Here is a 20,717-nt window from a genome sequence, read left to right as displayed (position 1 = left end):
CAGAAATGACAATACATAATAGGTGTCCACGATTACTGGGAAAGTTTTGGAAGATACAGGTAATATAATTTTAACATTGCCTTTTTGTGCTCGGTGTGGTTGGCCGTTGTGTTTGGAATTAAACGTTGGCGTGAAATAAGTCAATACATGCCACCAGCAGCAAACTGAATATTTTAATTACTGTTCTGTACAGTGATCAGTCAGCAACAGTGGCACAGGAAACCCATTATACTAAGACAATTAGCCAGAGTACGCTAATAGCAAATTATGAGCAACAGCAGAAGGGAGAAATGATGAGGGGGTGGGACTGGGACGTAATATATGACCAATCATTGGGTCAAACGTTGCTGCCTGAAAGCATGGGGTGACCCCACTTACTGTGGTCTTCAAGTCTCATATTAGTCACATGACTAATAAGTGCTACTGCAGTATGTATGGAATCATGATTTTAAAAGTCTTCATAAAACTAGTAATTGGCGTAATCTGACTTCCCAAAATACCAAAGACTGCAGACGACAACTCCTCCCCCACAGGGCTGCGTATGAGTGGGCAGGACTCCTCGATGTCATTTTCTTTCTTCCCCAATCAGAGCCGGGGTTCAGTTTGTAGCAGCAGAGAGAAAAATCTAAAAGTCTTGTGTGCTGATGGCCATTCCGCTGCTCAGCGCACCACGCAGACATCCAGGATGCAGAACCTGGCCTTGCAGGTGGGACAGGGAACCCTGCTGGACAGCCAGGTCTCCGGGTGCTGCTGGTCCTGCCGGCTGGCAAACCACTTGCCCATGCAGGTGAGGCACCACATGGGACGACAGTAACACCTCTGGCAGCCCGCCCCACTGTCGGGCCCGCCCTCACTCTCCTCCTGACACAGCCTGAGCAGCTTGATGTTGGCATCGACCTGCATGCAGCCGATGCAGGACTCCAACTCCTGAGGGCAGGGGAGATGCACACATTCACACTATCAAGCTCTCCTCCAAAAGACTTAGAGAGAGGAACTCATCCCCACGGTGATGTAAATATTACACGACGTATGCTGCATAGTGACCAAGATCTGCAAAGGGTTTCAAGAGATTTATTGAGAGGTCACTTATTAAAGAATGTTCCCCACTTGCACGCACTTGCACATACGATCGAAGGTTTAAAAAAAAGTTAAGGACATCTCAGGGGTCCATATGCCCAGCAATGCCATGCGACCTTGTGCATTGTGTGCTATAATAAGGTTGCAGTGGAAAAGTACTGTACTGTACAGCAACTAGAGCATCCCAGCCTCACATACATCTCCCAGTCCCATTCTCACACATAAAATTAGTGGCATTAGCCTATTCAAACATACGTCCATTCTGACATACGAACTGTCGGAACGGAGTCAGGGACAGGCTACATTTTTGTGAGTAATTACAGCTAGTCCCCAGGTTATAAACCAGCTCCATTTCCTAAGGCTGTCTTAAAGTTGAATGTGCAGGCAAACTAAGAATACAGTACATAATAACAATAATTATACAGAATTAATAAAACTATAAGTGATACTGTACTGTCCCTCAAGCTGATGAACCACTTAAGCTGCGCAATGTTTTCACGAGCATCACAAAGTTCTGCGTGCAATCATTATTACGAGCCATTTAATTAACTGAAATGTTAAACATAATTGACTTTATGGCAGTCTGTACGCAAGTATGAGGCGTCCGTAAGTTGGATGTTCTTAATCAGGGGACTGCCTGTATTACAAAATGACAGCTCACCTAGTGACTGAAAAGCAGATAAAAGATGGATGATGGTTTATCGTTACTAAATAGTCATTTACACCCTGTTAAACAGATGTTCTAGTCCTTTGGAAGCACAATCAGCATCTACATCTCATATAAACATCCTACATATGTCATAGCTACGCGATTGCTGCGATTTCAGATTCCATGGTGACCTGGCCCTTACCTGCCCGCTGGGCAGAGTGTACGTCTGGTTCGCTTCCACATGGGACTTGAAAGTCTCCAGGAACAAGTCGCTCAGCGTCTGGTGGATGACGACGTTGGCGGCGTTCCGGATGGGGGCGTGCAGCTTCTCCCGCAGCTCCCCGTACTCCGTGGAGTTCAGCCTGGAAGGAAGCTGGTGTTAGCAGGACTTCAAGGTGATCCAGAGCAGATACCTGCCATCTGCGGACACCTCGTGTAAGATCTCTCCTGTATGCCCTGGACCGGTTATATGAGGGGATGTCAGCTAGGGTTTGTCCATGCTTAATTACCAGTGAGTTGAACTAATATGTAAATTTACATTTAGTCAGTAGGTGCATCTGTCCACAGCGACTGTACGAGTGAGGATCAGAGGGCAGGGTCATACAATCACTGGAGAAACTGGGGTTAAGGACTCTGCTCAATGACCCATCATCACATCAGCTTTGCATCAATTCCTCGCTAGACGCACCTTATATCAAACGTCTTGACACTGGGGTTAACGCTGTTCACGGAGATGGTCAGGAACTGCACAGGGGTGTTGGACTCCGGTGAGATCTCATGGGCCTTGGACTCCACCACGGTCAGGTGGGCATCCTGCTGCTGGGCGACGTGCAGCACATAGGTGGTGACCTTCATGACCCAGCTGTCCGTGACAATCACTCTGGCGCTGGCAGCGCCTGTGGCAAACTTGTCAATGCGGCGGAATTCGGTGTTGATGGAGGAAGCCACGGCCCTCCAGCTGGACTGGGGCAGAGCATGCGCCCTGAGCTTGCGCGAGATCGGGTGGTTGGCCCATTTGTCCTGCGACCAGTGCAGGACCAGCAAGCCACTCAGCAGCGGCAGCGTGACGGATATGACGAAGTACAGCTGCCAGCCCTCACTGGCCAGAGGAAAGTAGGTCAGGTTTTTATATGGAGCCGCGACGCACATCCCCGCGTAATAGCCTGCAGAAAACGACACACAAAAATAAACACACAGCCATTTTTCAGCCTATGCAAAATTGAATTAAAATGTATCTATAAATTACTCATATAATATTTTTAGCTGAATTTAGGTGGGAAAACGGTGATGGTCTATGCATGCAAAACGCATTAAATTTACTCAACACATCATTCTCCAAATTATTAACAACAGAAGTATGCGCATGCCTTTGACAAACAGCTCCTGCTAATTAACTAGGCCCTGGAAAGCCGACATCGTCGTCCCATTATATTTACCGAAATAAGCTCTCTACACTCCAGAGCCATCTTATACTTACTGTCATTTTATGGCAAACTAAAGAACAGCTACCGATTCGTGTTAATAATTACACAATGAAATTGTAGGGACCTGAGAACTGAAACGAGTGCTCGTCACCTATTAAATCACTATTTACATTTCATTCGTCCATGGCGTTTAGACGGAAAAACAGCTGAGTTAAATCACTCGATAGGAGAAATCAAACAGGTAGACTGGTATCACGGCTTACCCAGAGGTAATACAGAATGAACAAGAAGAGTTACACTGGTTCTCTTGATATGATATTCAACGAAATTAACGTCTTCACTTCCCAGCCACCCAGAAAAGATGTTCTGGACGGTGACACCTGCCGATCTAAATTCATTCGGGGTGAAAACAAAACAAAACACGAATACGACATATGCTACTGTGAACGTAACATCAGGAGGCTCCATGTTTGTAAACGCCGAAGCCACAGGCACCGCCACGCAGGCTTTATTTGCCGGAAGACTGTGGGACTTGCAGTTCGTAAATAAACTACAAAATGTCAACCTATGGGTGCGCTGTTCGGCGATTGGATTTGTAGTTCTACAAAATGACGAAATGGAACCGTACGAACGTATCATCACGTTCGCCTTTACTGGAGGTTTTTTGTAATGTAGTGTTCAAGTTATGTGCGCAACTGATTTTTTTTTATTGTTGTAACCCAAGAACAACAAATAAGAGTAAAGACTAGGCTATTATAATATGCCGGTAAGCAAATGTACAAACCAATCCTGAAATGAACTTTGAACTGGCAGACGGAAACATAGAGGGAATAGAATCACCTCACCTTTTTTCAAAAATTTTAAATTGTGACTTCAGACGGTACAAGGTAAACATTAATGAAGACATTACGACGAAATTTGTATTGCTAAATGAAAATCCATATCCACTGGGGTGGTTTGCAGCTGAGTGTGAGGCAACTGAGAAGAGGATCAAAGTAGAGTCACTGCTCCTCCACATCGAAAGGAGCCTGTTGAGATGGTTCAGGTATCCATGCCTCCTGGACATGCTGGCTTGATGGAGGTCTGCCCCAGGTAGCACACATATGTTGAAATGACATTGATTCTGTATCAGACAAAAAGGTTGAAACAACGTTGATCTTCAGTATTTCACTTTATATCAACATTGAATCAAGGTTTTGCCACCATCAATTTTTCAATATTGAAAATCTGACCAAAAATCTATTCGGTTTCAACGTTGATAATTTAACACTGACCGTAATTCAACGCATTTAACTATAATTCAATGCTGAAACAATGACATGGTGCTATCTGGGTGGCAATCTCTGCTCAGACGGCTGCTCCTGCAACCAGGATAAGCCGTGGATAAATGGATGGATGGAAAATCCATATGTTGATAATAGACATCCCAGCTTGGGCATATTGATTTCCGGGATGCGGGACAACCGGGACGAGGTGAGGTGCTGAACAGGCCGAAATGGGCTAGAAATATATATATATATATATATATATATATATATATATTTATATCAAATGTCTCTTAACTCATGCATCAAATAGCTAAAATTTTGCTATATTCCTCTGTCTGTTCCATAAAGTCTTAAACACTTTGAAAGCATTTTTAAAAGTTTATAAATTAATGAGACCATCTGTGATCATAGGGATCAGGTCTGTGTACCACCAGTAAGAAAAGTGAAGAGAAACAACATGTTTACTAACAGACCGTTTAGTGACAAAATTAATAAAGGGGACAAGGCCAGGGGTCATACAAATTTTAATTTACAAAGCTTTTAAAACATCTAAATACAAATTCCCCAGTCATTTTTTCAGTAGTATTTTGCAAACATGTTCAATACTGTCGTTAATTTTATGTATTTAATTATTAGTAAAATTTATCAAAAAAAAAAAAAAACTTAGGACATCACAGGCCATCAGAAGTTCTCACTGTTCTGGGGGCTCAACGATGACTCAAATGGACCTTACCTGTCATAAAGATACCTTAACAGCACTGAAAACAATACAGTGGTTAAGATATACCAGATGCTGGCATTAATGGAATTATGATTGACATCTGGCTATAAAATCTAATCATTTATTTAAAGATTTCATAAGCACAAATGCCCATTCTCTTAAAGTACACATGTCCCTGCAGGTCCTTGTGTCACACGGTGTGTGGTGATACCCCAAAAATGCACGATACATGAAGGTCCAGGGTTATAGTCATGAAGAAGGACGCCATGTTGAAATTCCTTGTCGTCTTTTACCCAAATACTTGTCAGGGTGATGAAGGGGTGGGCGCAAAACGCTAGGGTCCACCCTTGATGGGTTGCACGTGCACCAGAGGGTACACATATATACGCACGCACGCACGCACGCACACACACACACACACCGGGTACCAAATATGCCAATTAACCTGCATGTCTTTTTACTAAAGGAGGACACCCCCAGCAACATGGGGAGAACATGATGCAAACCCCCCCCCCCACACACACACACACCACAGGGGTGAGACTTGCACTCTCAAGAGGTGTGAGGCAACAGCGCTTCCCACCGAGCTACTGGGCCACTCCCCCTTTTGCTCATTCAAGTTATGATGGAGGCTTGAGATGCTGTTTGGTCTCAGCGAATCACAGCCCAGGCTACACAGCATCGCACCAGAGTGTTACTTAATGGCACAAGTAAAAACCCACATATTCAGCCTTTCACAATGCTCCCTCTTCCGTTGATGGTGGTTAGACCTCCTGGAGATCGCGGCTTCCAGACCTTCAAAGACATGTGATCGTTTAGAATGTTCCGGTCCATGGCTAGAAGATGGAATACTTGGAATACTTCTGAATAAACCTGTCATAGGCATGATAAATAGCCTGCCTGTGGAAGAGAGAGAGAAATAATGCAAATTAATCTTCAGAAGACACATTACCAAGGTACCCAAAAAAGCTGCTGTCTTGCAAAATCCCCATTTTTTGGAACTGCAAACAAAATTTTTAAAAAATTATTGTAAAGCGAGACACAATAATCACGACAATCCTGCTGAAATTAAATGTTTTATCCAAATTAAAATATGACCCTTTCTAAACAAATACACATAAAAAGTAGACTATAGATGACCCTTCACTCAACAATAAAATACACCCGAAATAGACTGGAAGAACTTAACATAAGGATGTATGGAATGGATCAGATTAACTGCAAGGCTCCTTTAACATAATACCTACTGAAGAGGGCCTGCATGACGCTCTGCCTGAGGACACCTACCTGAAGAGCCCTTGCTTGAAGAGGTAGGCGCTGATATGTCCACCGTTCAGATAGCGTACCTCACAGCCTGGCCAGATCTCCTGGAGGCTGCGCACGCCCGAGCGGGGGATGTAGGCGTCCTCCTTGGCCTGGACCACGATGACCAGGCTGGGATCCACTGGCACTGAGCAGTGGGGGGTGGCACATAAAAACTCACTGCCAATAACACTGCAGCTCTGCCTGTTTTCTCTGTAGCACAGCTAGCATTAGATTTTAACCACTGACTAATTAAAAGACAATTTTGCATTATCTTTTTTGCAGGCTCTTTATTGGGATTGTATGATGCGTCATTCATTGCAATTTGTCCTCCCTTAATTTTAATAGCTAACTATAATCATTCAGTGAAACATGACAATGCGGTCAAGCTGATGTAAGCTTGTAAGCTTATTAATTGTTTTCCAACCCAGTCATCAGGGACCCCCAAACAGTCCATATTTATGGTCACTCAAAGCTCTGAGAACTCCTGAAACAAATAATCCAATACTCAAGGACAGATAATAACCAGTACAGGTGTGTTGGAAACTGGGAGGGAGCAAAAATGGACTATTCTAGATCAGTGTTTCCCAGTCCAGTCCTCAGAGACCCACAGTCAGTTTATATTTTTGCTCCCTCCGAGCCCCCTACCAGACAGTTCACATTTTTGCTCCTTCCCAGCTCTGTCTATGGGTCCTCGAGGACAGGATTAGGAAACACTGTTTCAGATGAATATACAGTTGTGCAGGGAGCAGAGTCTCTCACTGTAAAAACCACACAGTCCCCCCTCCGGCATCTCAGAAGCTCAGGCCCCTTTATCCTCAACACAGTATTTCTGTAAGAAGTGACATTACATCAATGTCCAACAGGTGGCTCATTATAGCTAAATCCAGCTGAACCCACAACCACCAGGCACCAGCAGTTGATGTAGCCCTTGGTAAACTGAAGGGAAACATGCTCTTTAAATGTGTGACCTGGCTGTGCCCCGGCATCTCACCTGAGAAGTTGGCAATGTGTGTACACTCGTCCATGACGCCCTTCATGAAGCCCAGGGACTCGTGCTGTAGGGAGCGGTGTGGCTGCCTCTGCTCGGCCACGTTCCTGGCGGTCAGCATGTCCAGGTGAGGCCGGCTGCTGCTCACGGCAGACAGCATGGGATCTAGCCCGCCGCCGCATCCCCGCTCTGGCCATGAGGCCTGTCCGCCGGAGCGCCCCCTGCCCCCGGCACTGAGGGCAGAGGCCTGAGGTGTGGGCATGCTCAGGAAGTCAGCTGGCAGGTCCAGGCCGGAGAGGGTATCGACGCTGCTGGGTGAGTTCTTCACAAAGTCCTGCCCCATCCTAAATGAATCCATCTGTAAAGACAGGGATGGATTCCAGTGAGAATTTGGAAGATAACATTCTCTCTCAACTTGGTGCTCAATGAGTGGTTCACTTTCTAAAAGAATATTGTGGATGTGATATGCTTTTAAAAAAATGTGAGAATGTGGAAAGACAAATTTGAGGTATATCCTGGAGACTAAAACGGACCCTACAGTACTCTGCCATCCCAGTGATGCCTGACACAGATCCTGAAGTACCCCGGCATCCCGGTGACACCTGGCAGGCACCTGACAGCACTCTGGCATCCTGGTTACGGCCAACACAGATCCCACAGTACTCTGCCATTCCAGTGACTCCCGACATGGACCCCACAGTACTCTGCCATTCCAGTGACTCCCGACATGGACCCCACAGTACTCTGCCATTCCAGTGACTCCCGACATGGACCCCACAGTACTCTGCCATTCCAGTGACTCCCGACATGGACCCCACAGTACTCTGCCATTCCAGTGACTCCCGACATGGACCCCACAGTACTCTGCCATTCCAGTGACTCCCGACATGGACCCCACAGTACTCTGCCATTCCAGTGACTCCCGACATGGACCCCACAGTACTCTGCCATTCCAGTGACTCCCGACATGGACCCCACAGTACTCTGCCATTCCAGTGACTCCCGACATGGACCCCACAGTACTCTGCCATTCCAGTGACTCCCGACATGGACCCCACAGTACTCTGCCATCCCAGTGACTCCCGACATGGACCCCACAGTACTCTGCCATCCCAGTGACTCCCGACATGGACCCCACAGTACTCTGCCATCCCAGTGACTCCCGACATGGACCCCACAGTACTCTGCCATTCCAGTGACTCCCGACATGGACCCCACAGTACTCTGCCATCCCAGTGACTCCCGACATGGACCCCACAGTACTCTGCCATCCCAGTGACACCCGACATGGACCCTACAGTACTCTGCCATTCCAGTGACTCCCGACATGGACCCCACAGTACTCCAGCATCCCAGTAACACCTGACACGGACCCCACAGTACTCCAGCATCCCAGTAACACCTGACACGGACCCCACAGTACTCCAGCATCCCAGTAACACCTGACACAGACCCCACAGTACTCCAGCATCCTGGTGATTTCCTCTTCATACACTGTGTCTGTGGCATACTGCTTCTCCAGCTCCCTCCAGTTCACTGCCTTACTCAGGACTCCCTGTGAAGCGGAAACCTTCGCGATTATCATCATAAAGCAAACAGGGTTTGTTTATAACTAAATATTTATTTACCATTCAGTGTCCTGTACAGAATAAACATACAATGGGAACAGTATTATAACAGTGACTCCAGATTTATTATTGCCAAAATCTATTTTCTATGTTGTATTTTTTTATTATATTCATCTATATTGTTGTACTAATCTATATACTGCTACTGACAAGTTTCTTGTTCTGTACCAAACCAAAACCAATTCCTGTATTTTCCACGTAAAAGAGCTCAGGGCATCTCACCGTAGTAAAAACACCAGACGCCGTGGACCAGGACAGACAGGGCACCAGTGGTATAGGCTTTGGCCAGTTTGTAACTGCTAAAGACGCCATCTGTCAAAGGGCCAGAGTAAGGGGTAATGAGAACAATCTCAGATCAGCGTGATGAATCAAAATCCTGTTTTAGGGTGTAATGCTGTACGAAATGTACGAAATATCATCATTTAACTCAGGGGTGTCAAACTCCAGTCTTGGGGGGCCGGAGCCCTGTGTAACTTAGTTCTTTCCCTGTTCCACCACGAATGATTCAGCTCAAGAGCTGTGTGGTAATTAGCACAAGGAGTTGAATCAGGTGTTAAATGAGGGTGAACCAAAAACTGTGCAGGGCTCCGGCCCCCCAGGACTGGAGTTTGACACCCCTGATTTAACTGAACTAAAATGGAAAACTGAGCTTTTACTTCATATTTAATGTTTTGTTAACTGATGCTTTTACTTTAAACAAACATTTCTTATACACAAATTCGCACAAAGACAAGGCAGGGCCCCTGAAAAATTCTGCCAAACAAACCTCCACCTTTTCCAAACCAAATCTACTGTAATTCATGCTCACACTCACACACTAATGGGCGCCCCCTAGAGGCTGAGCCCCCAAAAGTCATCCCCTTGGTCACCCCTAATACGAGCTCATGGGAGTTCTACGTTCATAAAGATGTTCTGAGGGCAGAAGGAAGAATGGTTATCTCCCTGAACCAATCAATCACATTGTAGAGGAGGTGGGTCTAAGACATTTGATTGGTTGGTCCCACCTTCTCTAGTCACTTGGACCCATGTCCACCTCTCTTACAGCAGTGGTTCTCAAACGGGGTGGGGGGCACAGCCCACTAGGGGGCCTCAGCAATGACTGAGGGGGCTTGAAGTTTATTTGAAAAGTGTAAAAAAATATATATATATATATATATTACATTGGTAAAGATAGGGCTCAGTAGATTACATAAAATTTTTACAGTATATCGATATCTTTTCAAAACAGGACATTTGATGATACTATTTATATTGTATATATTTTGGCGTGTGTTAAAATTAGGGCTCCATTAAAGATTTTAATAGAAACTAATAGTGTTCCTTCCTTGTTGTAAGCAGTGCAAGAGCTTTGATCGTGATGTTACACAGAATCCCAGAATCCACAGCTAAAATAAAACCATTCAGTTAGCGGTTTAAGGGGGGTGTTGTAGGAGGGGAAAGGTGAGCAATCATTATTACTTGGTACATTTAGTTTTAAAACATTGTTAAAAATATCACAGTTTGCAATATTTGTTTTTGAAGCCTTAAAATGAGGGTTTGTTCAGTTGTAAAGCGCATGTTTAATGCCTTTCAGGCTTCTGATTTTAGAAGCATTGTGACACAGTCTCACTGGAACAGGGGATGGAGATGTGACACAGACAGGAAACCAATATACTATGCAAAGGATGTAGTCAAAGTCACTAGCAAGGGTCGAATGACTGAATGGTGTGTGCAGGGGGTGCAGGGGAAGGCAGGCATACGTGCAGACAAGGGGAAAACGAGACACACTCATTCCAAGAGGGGGAATGGGACACACACTCATTCCAAGAGGGGGAATGGGACACACACTCATTCCAAGAGGGGGAATGGGACACACACTCATTCCAAGAGGGGGAATGGGACACACACTCATTCCAAGAGGGGGAATGGGACACACACTCATTCCAAGAGGGGGAATGGGACACACACTCATTCCAAGAGGGGGAATGGGACACACACTCATTCCAAGAGGGGGAATGGGACACACACTCATTCCAAGAGGGGGAATGGGACACACACTCATTCCAAGAGGGGGAATGGGACACACACTTACAGGACTGGGGATCAGGACGATTAGGCACACGGAGCCAAAAAGGAGATTCGGGAGAAGCAGGGCTGCTTAACACTCGGATGTTAGACATAAGTCGGCAATTGCCTGTGTAGAGAAAACTGGCTAGACTGGTTAAGTAGGAGTGGCAATTATCAGAAACTGAAACTAAAATGAGGCACATGTGTTAGTATTCAGGTGAGAGAGACGGGGTGTGGGGGAGTCGCAGCGGTTCGGGACCAAATCCAACCTCACAGCCATTTGGCAAATGGATTATAGGTTTAGGTAATATACTGTTCATGATCACTGACTTTCTGCTTTGGAGCCATATCATACACTTAGAAAAAAAAAAGAGTGTTGGTGGATATAGTGGAGTGAAACCTTGTTTGAGTTATGTCCAAAAGAAACTGCATGGTTTGGCAGTGTAACCACAATAAAATCTGTTTATTTTAATGAACACTGGCAATTTTTGTCATTCTTGCAAACATGTTTTCCTGGACACTGGGGTTCTGCGATAAGAGAAAGTTGAGAAGCACTGTCCTGCAGTGATTCATGTCCTTCAAGGGTAAAACAGCAAAGCTCGTCAAGCCTGCAGTTATAACTGCTCTCCTATGGCTGCTGGAAGACATTCCTGAGCTGGGTCGGTGGCCGCAGAGACTCACGTGCCCCCCCATGGAGATGCCCGTCATGCCCAGGGGCCAGTAGCCCTCCCTCTCCAGCCAGTGCAGCAGGGCGGCCGACTCCAGGATGAGGGCCCCGCCCATGACGAACAGGTCGGACACGTTACGCAGACTGGAGCGACTGGATGGACAGTGACACAGAGGACGGAGGGAACGGTGGGAGTCAGCAGGCCACCGGCGGAGAGCTCACAGAAGACAGGCGCACACACAGCACAGGCGCGTGCACACACACACACACAGCACAGCACACACACAGCACAGGCACACACACACACACAGCACAGCACAGCACAGGCACACACACGCACAGGCACACACACGCACAGGACACACACACACACACACACACACACACACACACAGCACAGCACAGCACAGGCACACACACGCACAGGCACACACACACACACACACACACAGCACAGCACAGCACAGCACAGCACAGCACAGCACAGCACAGCACAGCACACACACACACACACACGATGTAAAAGGAGACTGTGTGGCTCCAGTCACTGCATTTCTCTTTAAAGCGCACGTATCAAAAAAAGTCATTTAAAATCATTTAAATCAAAGACTTACATTTGCTCTTTAGGTTTTCTGTATCCATGTAAAATTTCAAGTCAAGAACTTTTCTACATGTAATAAAGAGCTCAGCATGATTCCCTCAGTAAGCCTTAAGGCCTCTCAGAACAGAGACATCTCTCATGACAAGCGATGAAAATGGGTAAAATGTAAGCGCTATATGCAGAAGGCAAAAGTGTTTAGAGAAACGCTGAGGCTGCGCAACACAGAGGCCGTAAGGAAAGCATATTAAATGTTAGAAAAATAAAGCACATCACATGCTATCACAGGCGAGCCTCCTTACATGAGCATGTGACAATGCATTATGTAGTAATAACATATTTTGCAATAACTCAACAAAAATCATAACATAACATCTTCATTAGAAGAATTTCTGGAAATTTTCGGGGGTGTATTTCCCGTAAGTTTCGTGACGCTAAGTAGTTTGTTGTCTCATACTTAAGATGACTTGTTGATTAATGTTTCTCAAAACCCTTTGTAACGAGAGTAACTTCATTACTAAATTAACAAGTGATCCGACGTGCTTGTCACTTTCTATATTGTTCTTTGTTTGAACTTTTGCTTGCTGTTCTGTCACAGTGGCACAGAAAGACACACAAACAAAACATGCTAATGCTCTTTTTTACACAGCGGAGTAATAATAATAATGAAAGGTTAATGTTGAAATATAAAATAATACAGGCTATAAATTCGTAACATTTTTTTGTTGAGTTATAACTGTACATAATGCGGCGTTATTACATTAATGTGTTGTTACAGGGCAACCTGTAAATAGTTCTGAGTAAGTATTTCCATGTTTTCAGGTGAAGCTGTTAGAAACATAGATGCTGGTGGATAGCTGCTCCATAAAGGATATAGTATGGATTTTCCAGGAGCAGCGATGCCATTCCCGTCTCCTTCATCATCGGTTTGGCCATCAGGGTCCGCCTTCTCCAGAAGAACTGAAACAGAAGCAGCAGCTCTTTGTTAGAGATGATGATCTGTGCAGAACATCAGGATGTAGACCACCAACTCAATAAGGGCCTAAACTGAATGTCTGGCCCTTTGACCGTGTTATACTGGCTAAGTTTATATAGAAGCCTTTAATCATTTCACAAACCCATCAATAAATATTATGCCCTTAAGATGTATTCAAATACATTAGCATTGATATGTTTTATTCCAACTCTTCTTATAGTTATTTGATGATCTCTTGACTAATGAGGAAATTACATTTCATTGGTTAACCCACAAATAATTTGACACACCCCTGTCCGACTTACTCCTTTCTGATTGGCTCCCCTTCCTTAGCCCTCAGCTCAGTGTTATTCCAGACGTCCACCCAACGCCAACCCCAGAGTCCTTGATTACCACAAATCAGTGTTTCTGTAACCCATGATTGTTATTTTTTCTACTAATCAATTTACCCTTGATATGGTGCCAGTACTGGTCCAGTCGTCAAAACCATCCTGCCTCACATCTCCTCCAGCCTTTGTCAGAGGACAGTCACTCTGGCATCTACCCCCACCCGCTGTGCCTAGGCAGCTGTCGCTACATGCTCTGGGTCACAATACCCCAACAGCACAATAAGAAACCCACCTCCCTACCTTCACTGAAACTCTACTTCCAGCTTAAAATGGAGCAAATGTCATGCGAAAGGATTAAGTGGGATAAATAGGATAAATGTCAAAAAATAAATGCAACCCAGCCTACTAACATAACAGCTGCTACTTAAACCCTAAACTACTGATACTGACACTAAACATTTCATACTGAAACTAGTATGAAACTGCTACAACTAGTAAGGAATGTGACAGACTTTAAATTATTCTCCTCTGGCTTCTCCCCTCAGCACTGGAGGGAATGGGACACCCTCTGGTCTACCCCCCCCCACTGGAGGGAATGGGACACCCTCCAGCTTCCTGTCTGAAGCTGACGTCCTCCATACTCACATGATCCCCAGTTCCGGCGAGGTGAATGCATACTGGCTTAAACTTCTTCCACTTCCTTGGTAGAATGAACTGAAACCTTTGGAAAACAACAAAAGTAAACAATAAAACATAAATAAACTATAAAACCTATTCAATTCCTGACCAGTTAGCCATTAATGAGAAATCTGCTCTGTTTAATCAACCATGAATACTGATTATTTTGTTGAGTTTTATCGATAAATACCAACACCGCCATCAGAACAAGCGCAGCTCTCAACAGCTTACAAACACTGACATGGTTTCAGATTAAAACACAACTCAGTTACAATCCCATCTGCAATTTATATTGGCTGGTGCTGCACGAACCTGGAAAAATTTCACCAAGAAAATATTGTGATGTGAATTTTTGTGATAAATGTTAAAATGTTAATAAGGCTCAAAAGGAGTGAAAAATTTACCCAAAATAAACTTTAGCAAAATATTACTTGATATTATCCAACATAGTCGGTTAAACAAGTCGGCGATGTTAACGTGAATTGTGCCAACAAATCACTTGCTTTTGCTCAATGTTTTCTCTGTGGAATCCAAAATATTTCCATACAGCTGAAAGTAAACGACTTTTGGTGACCAGTTCTTGTTTGCTTTTCACATCAGTTTTGTTAAATTTCTCACGAACACACCACTCTTTTTGAGTGAGCCCAACAGCAAGGATGAAATGATTATGGTTGTCTGGAACAGTGCATGCAGAGTTCATGCAGAAACATTGGAGGTAAACTTTGCACAGACTTGTGTGTGTATATTTAGGAAACCAATCATATATTTATTTGAAAAGGAGCAAATCATTAAGATTTCAAAGCTTGGCAAGTTTTGTTTCTTGTGAACTTATGGAAACTTTTATGGATCTCCATACTGAAAATCATATTGTGATCCCCCCGGCAGGTGGGGGTAGATGCCAGAGTGACTGTCCTCTGACAAAGGCAGGAGGAGATGTGAGGCAGGATGGTTTTGACGACTGGACCAGTACTGGCACCATATCAAGGGTAAATTGATTAGTAGAAAAATTAGGGCTGCAACAACTAATCGATTTAATCGATTAAAATCGATTATTAAAATAGTTGCCAACTAATTTAATAATCGATTAGTTGGGTCTACGTTATTATACACATAAGTACAGTGGCGACCTCCTAATTTGGGAGCAGTAAGCTAACCAAAGCCGCGGTGGCAGTAAAGTACCATTAAGCTGGATGCCGACCGCCATAAAAGAAAAAAGTAAATGCACATAAACGCCATTTACGCACCTTTTAAATTTACAAAACAGCTTTTACTCACCTTTTTTAAGATCACTAATGTTAATGATATAGTTACCCACCGTTTTTACTGCTGTGCACATAGTTTACCCACCTTAAATTTCTTGTTACCACTACACCACTGCTTCATTTCTTCACGATAGAAATTTATAGTAATATCAAATGTTGACCAGTTTTTGAAGGTCTCGATCTTGTCTTTGAATCAGCCGTATTTGTACTCGTTCTTGTCATGGACTCGGGATTTTATTTCGAGACCATAACTCTGAGAATATTCTTATTAATGAGCCGTTTACTGTCGGATTGGATAACTAATAACTGCAACCAATGGCATTACTGCCGGCCGCGTTACCCGCCCCGTCCCTTCACACACGCACATGTGTTTAAATGAACGCAGGGGAAGTCGTGGTTGTCAACACAATCAGCTATTATGGGGCTAGAAATGCGGCTACATATACCACAACGTGTTTACCCTACCATTCTATTAGGTGGGCGCCCCAAGTTAATTTTATTTAATTTCATTTTCTATATAGCTCCAGATCGCAACAGAAGTCATTTAAGGCTACCTTTCCGATAGAACAGGTTTATATCTTGTCCTTTTATTAAACAAACTAAATAGCCTTATGTTATTTATCTTATTTACAGTTCATCACTGTAGTATGCTGAAACAACCGGACACGTTTTAAAACAAAATTTGCCGCCTGCCGTTCACGGGTTTTTCGTCACCAATCGTCTTATTTGCGTTGCTCAGTAATTTTTAGCATAAGATGCGGAAAAGGCTTTTTCTTCGCAATAAATGTTTACTTTATTTGTCCGTAATAAATGCAGACAGACTCGCTGGCGTGCTCTCTCCCCCTGTCGTATATGTGTATCAACATTAAATAACATTAGACAATTATTTAATAATATTCTTAGTAGCAGCAGCGATAGTCTGTGCTTTTACATTAAAAAACTGGAGTACTGAATACATTATCTAAAGCACCATACTGGTTGCACTTTATAAAACAAGATTTTGTGTATTTCATTACGTTGATTAAGCTGCTACAAATTATTAATTTTTTTTGTATACTCTTAATGCAGCATACATTTGTTTTTCATGGGAGTTGCTGGAAACAACTTTTGTACAAAGACAGACTGGGTTATTAAAAATTGCTGGAAATCAAATTGTTTTTTGCCCCCCCCCCCCCATCCGATTAATCGATTAATCGAAAAAGTAATCGACAGATTAATCGATTATCAAAATAATCGTTAGTTGCAGCCCTAAGAAAAATAACAATCATGGGTTACAGAAACACTGATTTGTGGTAATCAAGGAATCTGGGGTTGGCGTTGGGTGGACGTCTGGAATAACACTGAGCTGAGGGCTAAGGAAGGGGAGCCAATCAGAAACGAGTAAGTTGGACAGGGGTGTGTCAAATTATTTGTGGGTTAACCAATGAAATGTAATTTCCTCATTAGTCAAGAGATCATCAAATAACTATAAGAAGAGTTGCGTAAATCATGTGGGGAGAGACGTTAATCTCAGGATTGGGATAGACCCTCTCTTTGATCGATCAAAAGAAGACAAAAAAAAGAACACGGATGACATGCTGGCTTGTTTTTTCCTACAGTGACTTTTTGAAGCTTGGGTATTTTCAACTTCCATAAATCACATTTACAAAAAAATATGGGAGCAAATGGTGTGAGCCTATGGATTAGACTCAAGGCAAAGAAATTGCAACAGTCAGTCTGACTCTGATCTTGGAGGAGGGGCTTCCTGGAGTGGGAGGAGGGGCTTCCTGGAGTGGGAGGAGGGGCTTCCTGGGGAAGGAGGAGGGGCTTCCTGGGGAAGGAGGAGGGGCTTCCTGGGGAAGGAGGAGGGGCTTACCTGGCCTTCACTGACTCAGCCGGTAAGATGCCAGGCAGGAAATGTTCCAGCGGGGATGTAAAATGACCATTTAGAATCCTGCAGTCATTCTGCTCCTCTATCTGTAGGCAGACAAAGAGGCCATCAGTCCAAAATAGTCCCTCTTGGTAGATCATGCCAGCAAGTGGTGTGCTCCTCACATAGCCAATCAGCTGACACCAAGTGGGAGGGCTTAGAACTTAAGAATTGATTGGATGACCAGAACTTAACTCACAACCAGTCTTAGGAACTTAACCGCAATCCAGGTTTTTATTTGAGATACATTTTAATGCAAATCAGAGGTTCCATTTTCATTGTACATCCATAAAAAGGGTACCTTGTCAATGAAAACCGGGTAATCCTTAGGAACCAAATCCTTACACTTCTCTCTGTCGCCAATAATCTTCCGGAACTCAAATATTCTGCGGTAAGAACGAGCCATAAATAAACATGCAATTAAGGATTTCATAAATGCAGTGCATTAATGACAATTTGTTCAATGCCCCTCTGCATTTCATATAGATAATACAATGTACCCTATGAATTTACACATCTTACCAAGGAAACTTGTTTTGTTTTTAATTATTATAGATCCTAAATAAATGCAACATTTACAGTACTTTAAGCACAATCAATGTAGGAGTTGGCATCAGATGTTTATCGTGGGTCAAAAGTCAACTTCATGGTCACTGTGCATACACAATGAAATGAGCCATAATATCAAATAAAGGTGTGTCGTACGCTGTAACAAACCTCATCACATGTTACTCACACAAAAAAAGTACAGAACAGATTTTCTGTTTTTTTTTAACATATAAATATATCCCCCCCCCCCAAAAAAAAGACAATTCCCCCTTTCTTCCTGAAGCAAAACCTCAATCATTATTCTGCATTACACAAAGAGCAATATGTTCTTGTGTCTTTTAAGGTTGTTGTTATGGACAGAGTGCAGCAAACCACAGTCATATTTCATGAATGAAATTCACTCACTCTCCTATCAGTCTTAATTATACTGTCCAGGAAAGTAATGCCTATCTTCGTTCTCTGGGTGCACTTATAATTTTTTATGAAAGAAACGTAACCAATCATAAAATGTTTTTATGTGTTTTGAGATGCTAACAGTGTTTAGATCGGAGGGTGTCAAACTCCAGTCCTGGGGGGCCGGAGCCCTACACAGTTTTTGGTTCACCCTCATTTAACACACCTGATTCAACTCCTTGTGCTAATTACCACAAAGCTCTTGAGCTGAATCATTTGTGGTGGAACAGGGAAGGAACTAAGTTACACAGGGCTCCGGCCCTTGAGGACTGGAGTTTGAGACCCCTGGTTTAGATGGAACAGAACCCAAAAAAATATCCATATATTAACCCACTGATGGAACTATACGGAAAATGTTAAGATACAGGCATTTATAATGATACTAATTAACTCAACACAAATTTATAGATCCAGATTTACTGCTTCTCAGTGACTGCCATAATGTAAACATGAGGTCACCATCAAATTAATGTCACAAACTTCAAATCATACTCTCCGGAACACTTTGCAGTATGATCATAAAAAGCATTACCCGCATCTCCTGTATGACATAACAATCAGATCACACAGTACCACTGAATTATAGGATTCAATAAGGGAAGCTGCTGAATGGCTGTACAGTGTCTAAAGAAAAATACAGGCAACAGAATCAAAGCCTGGATAAGACCCAGGACTGAAAACTCGTCGAGTGCAGTGCTACGGTACCTCTTCAGATCCTCTGGCTTTCCCCAACCTTGGATGAAGAGCTTGGTGAGAAGAAGCCTTCTGTAAAACACATCCAGGCGGCTCACACCCATCAGCAAGGACTCGTCACCTACACAAAGGGTACACTCTGTGTTCAATCACATCCAAAACGTAGCCAGAAAGATCCTACAAATGAATAGGCTGATGAAGTTGGTGATGGCTTCAGCCCTAACAGGAGCTCCACAGAATGTCAAGCTGCAAATCAGCTGCAGCACATGTTCCTGGATGGAACAAGTGCCTCACTACCAGCTCTCCAGGATGACATATTAATAAAATCACTCCCAGCTTAGCAGCGATTGCTCTATGATGTCATTACCAAATATGACAGATAACTCCAATTGGCTACACCTGCCTCTGTTCCTTACAGGGGATTTATCATGCCAAAAACAAGAGCGACTGAGCCCTGATCTGCCAATGTAGCTTCCCCCTCTAACCAAAAACAACAGGCCTGTCAGATATCGGTCCAAAACAATTGTTTTCATTATGAATTCAAACGGGCCAGCATCCGTGTGCAAAATTGCCAACCTTGAAGCAAGACTACTTCGACAAAACTATTTCACATTGATAGAAAAGAACAATGTTGCAGAAAATGTAACTTAATGACGCGGACAATTAAGTGGTATTAGGATACTCTCGTACTAATGATTTTTAATGAGAACATAAAACCACATATTCATAGGTGACATTGAAAGGTTTTCTTCTGCAAAATGGATTTGTAACACTGCGACAGAGCATTATCGAAGACAAGAACAGCAGATTTAAATAAATGACAATTTAGTAAGATCTCATTTACTTAGCAGCTGACTACCTGATGTAGCAAAAGTAGGTACCAATGAATTAGGTATAAGTTTAAGCTTATCCTTCTCAAAATGTACTTAACTTCACTAACTGAGGCCTTATTATAGAACACAGCAACTCTCAAAGACCTCCGCCATTTATGGACACTTAAACTGTTTTACATGAAAAATAACGTTATAGAGTTGACTTTTAAATAAAAAAGAACAAGTCTATTTTCCACTAAAAGACTTAAAACCATTCTTCCTCTAATCATCATGTTTATTTAAAGGTGTAATCCTGGAGACCCGGATCGGGTCACCTTTGGTGTTTAATCAGTGGACACTTGACAGCATAAACTGGAACGACCTCAGTTTCCTGCCTTCAGAAGTTGTCCGATGTACTGATACTTACAGCGCCAGCTAGTATGGTCAGATCGCTACCTTTCTCATTCAGCCACCGTGTTCCTAATCGCTAGGTTGAAATATCTAAAAAGCACAGCGTCCCGCACGATTATTCATTTAAGACTCCCATAAGGTGTGTCCGTCACTAAGGACGAACTATGAACCATACATTCACAACTTACCCTGACCCCGGTGGGCAACAATGAACCAATGGGAACTCGAAAGCGGTCGGCTCCCGGAAGTGCGTCACAGATATGCTTTCCCGGAA

The 20,717-nt window shown here is 43.5% G+C and overlaps 2 protein-coding genes across 5 annotated transcripts; both read right to left on the bottom strand.

Annotated features, from left to right (window-relative positions):
- Positions 1–159: 159 nt before the first annotated feature.
- Positions 160–3,675, bottom strand: tmem129 (transmembrane protein 129, E3 ubiquitin protein ligase). The gene is made up of 4 exons (XM_023799968.2): positions 3,414–3,675; positions 2,415–2,889; positions 1,929–2,088; positions 160–927 (listed from the first exon to the last, which is right to left on the bottom strand). The coding sequence occupies exons 1-4, from the start codon at positions 3,616–3,618 to the stop codon at positions 661–663; spliced, it is 1,107 nt and encodes a 368-aa protein (XP_023655736.1). The 5' UTR covers positions 3,619–3,675; the 3' UTR covers positions 160–660.
- Positions 3,676–4,925: 1,250 nt separating this feature from the next.
- Positions 4,926–20,708, bottom strand: abhd18 (abhydrolase domain containing 18). 4 transcript variants are annotated; one of them, XM_072718559.1, is made up of 13 exons: positions 20,632–20,708; positions 19,233–19,341; positions 17,827–17,911; positions 17,472–17,572; positions 14,322–14,397; positions 13,247–13,331; positions 12,388–12,415; positions 11,788–11,926; positions 9,283–9,372; positions 8,886–8,987; positions 7,436–7,790; positions 6,427–6,589; positions 4,926–6,039 (listed from the first exon to the last, which is right to left on the bottom strand). In XM_072718559.1, exons 2-13 carry the CDS (start codon positions 19,322–19,324, stop codon positions 5,976–5,978), a joined length of 1,380 nt encoding a protein of 459 aa, XP_072574660.1. In that variant the 5' UTR covers positions 19,325–19,341; positions 20,632–20,708; the 3' UTR covers positions 4,926–5,975. The 4 variants fall into 4 exon arrangements, with proteins under 4 accessions (XP_072574660.1, XP_072574659.1, XP_072574661.1 ...); XM_072718558.1 differs by lacking the exon at positions 20,632–20,708 and adding an exon at positions 20,460–20,611; XM_072718560.1 differs by lacking the exon at positions 20,632–20,708 and adding an exon at positions 20,489–20,611.
- Between the last annotated feature and the right edge of the window lie 9 nt (positions 20,709–20,717).

Source organism: Paramormyrops kingsleyae, chromosome 12 (genome assembly GCF_048594095.1).
Source record: "Paramormyrops kingsleyae isolate MSU_618 chromosome 12, PKINGS_0.4, whole genome shotgun sequence".
NCBI classification, from domain to species: Eukaryota; Metazoa; Chordata; class Actinopteri; order Osteoglossiformes; family Mormyridae; genus Paramormyrops; species Paramormyrops kingsleyae.
The sequence above is the reverse complement of the archived record's forward strand: the minus strand, read 5'-3'. Positions and strand labels throughout refer to the sequence as shown.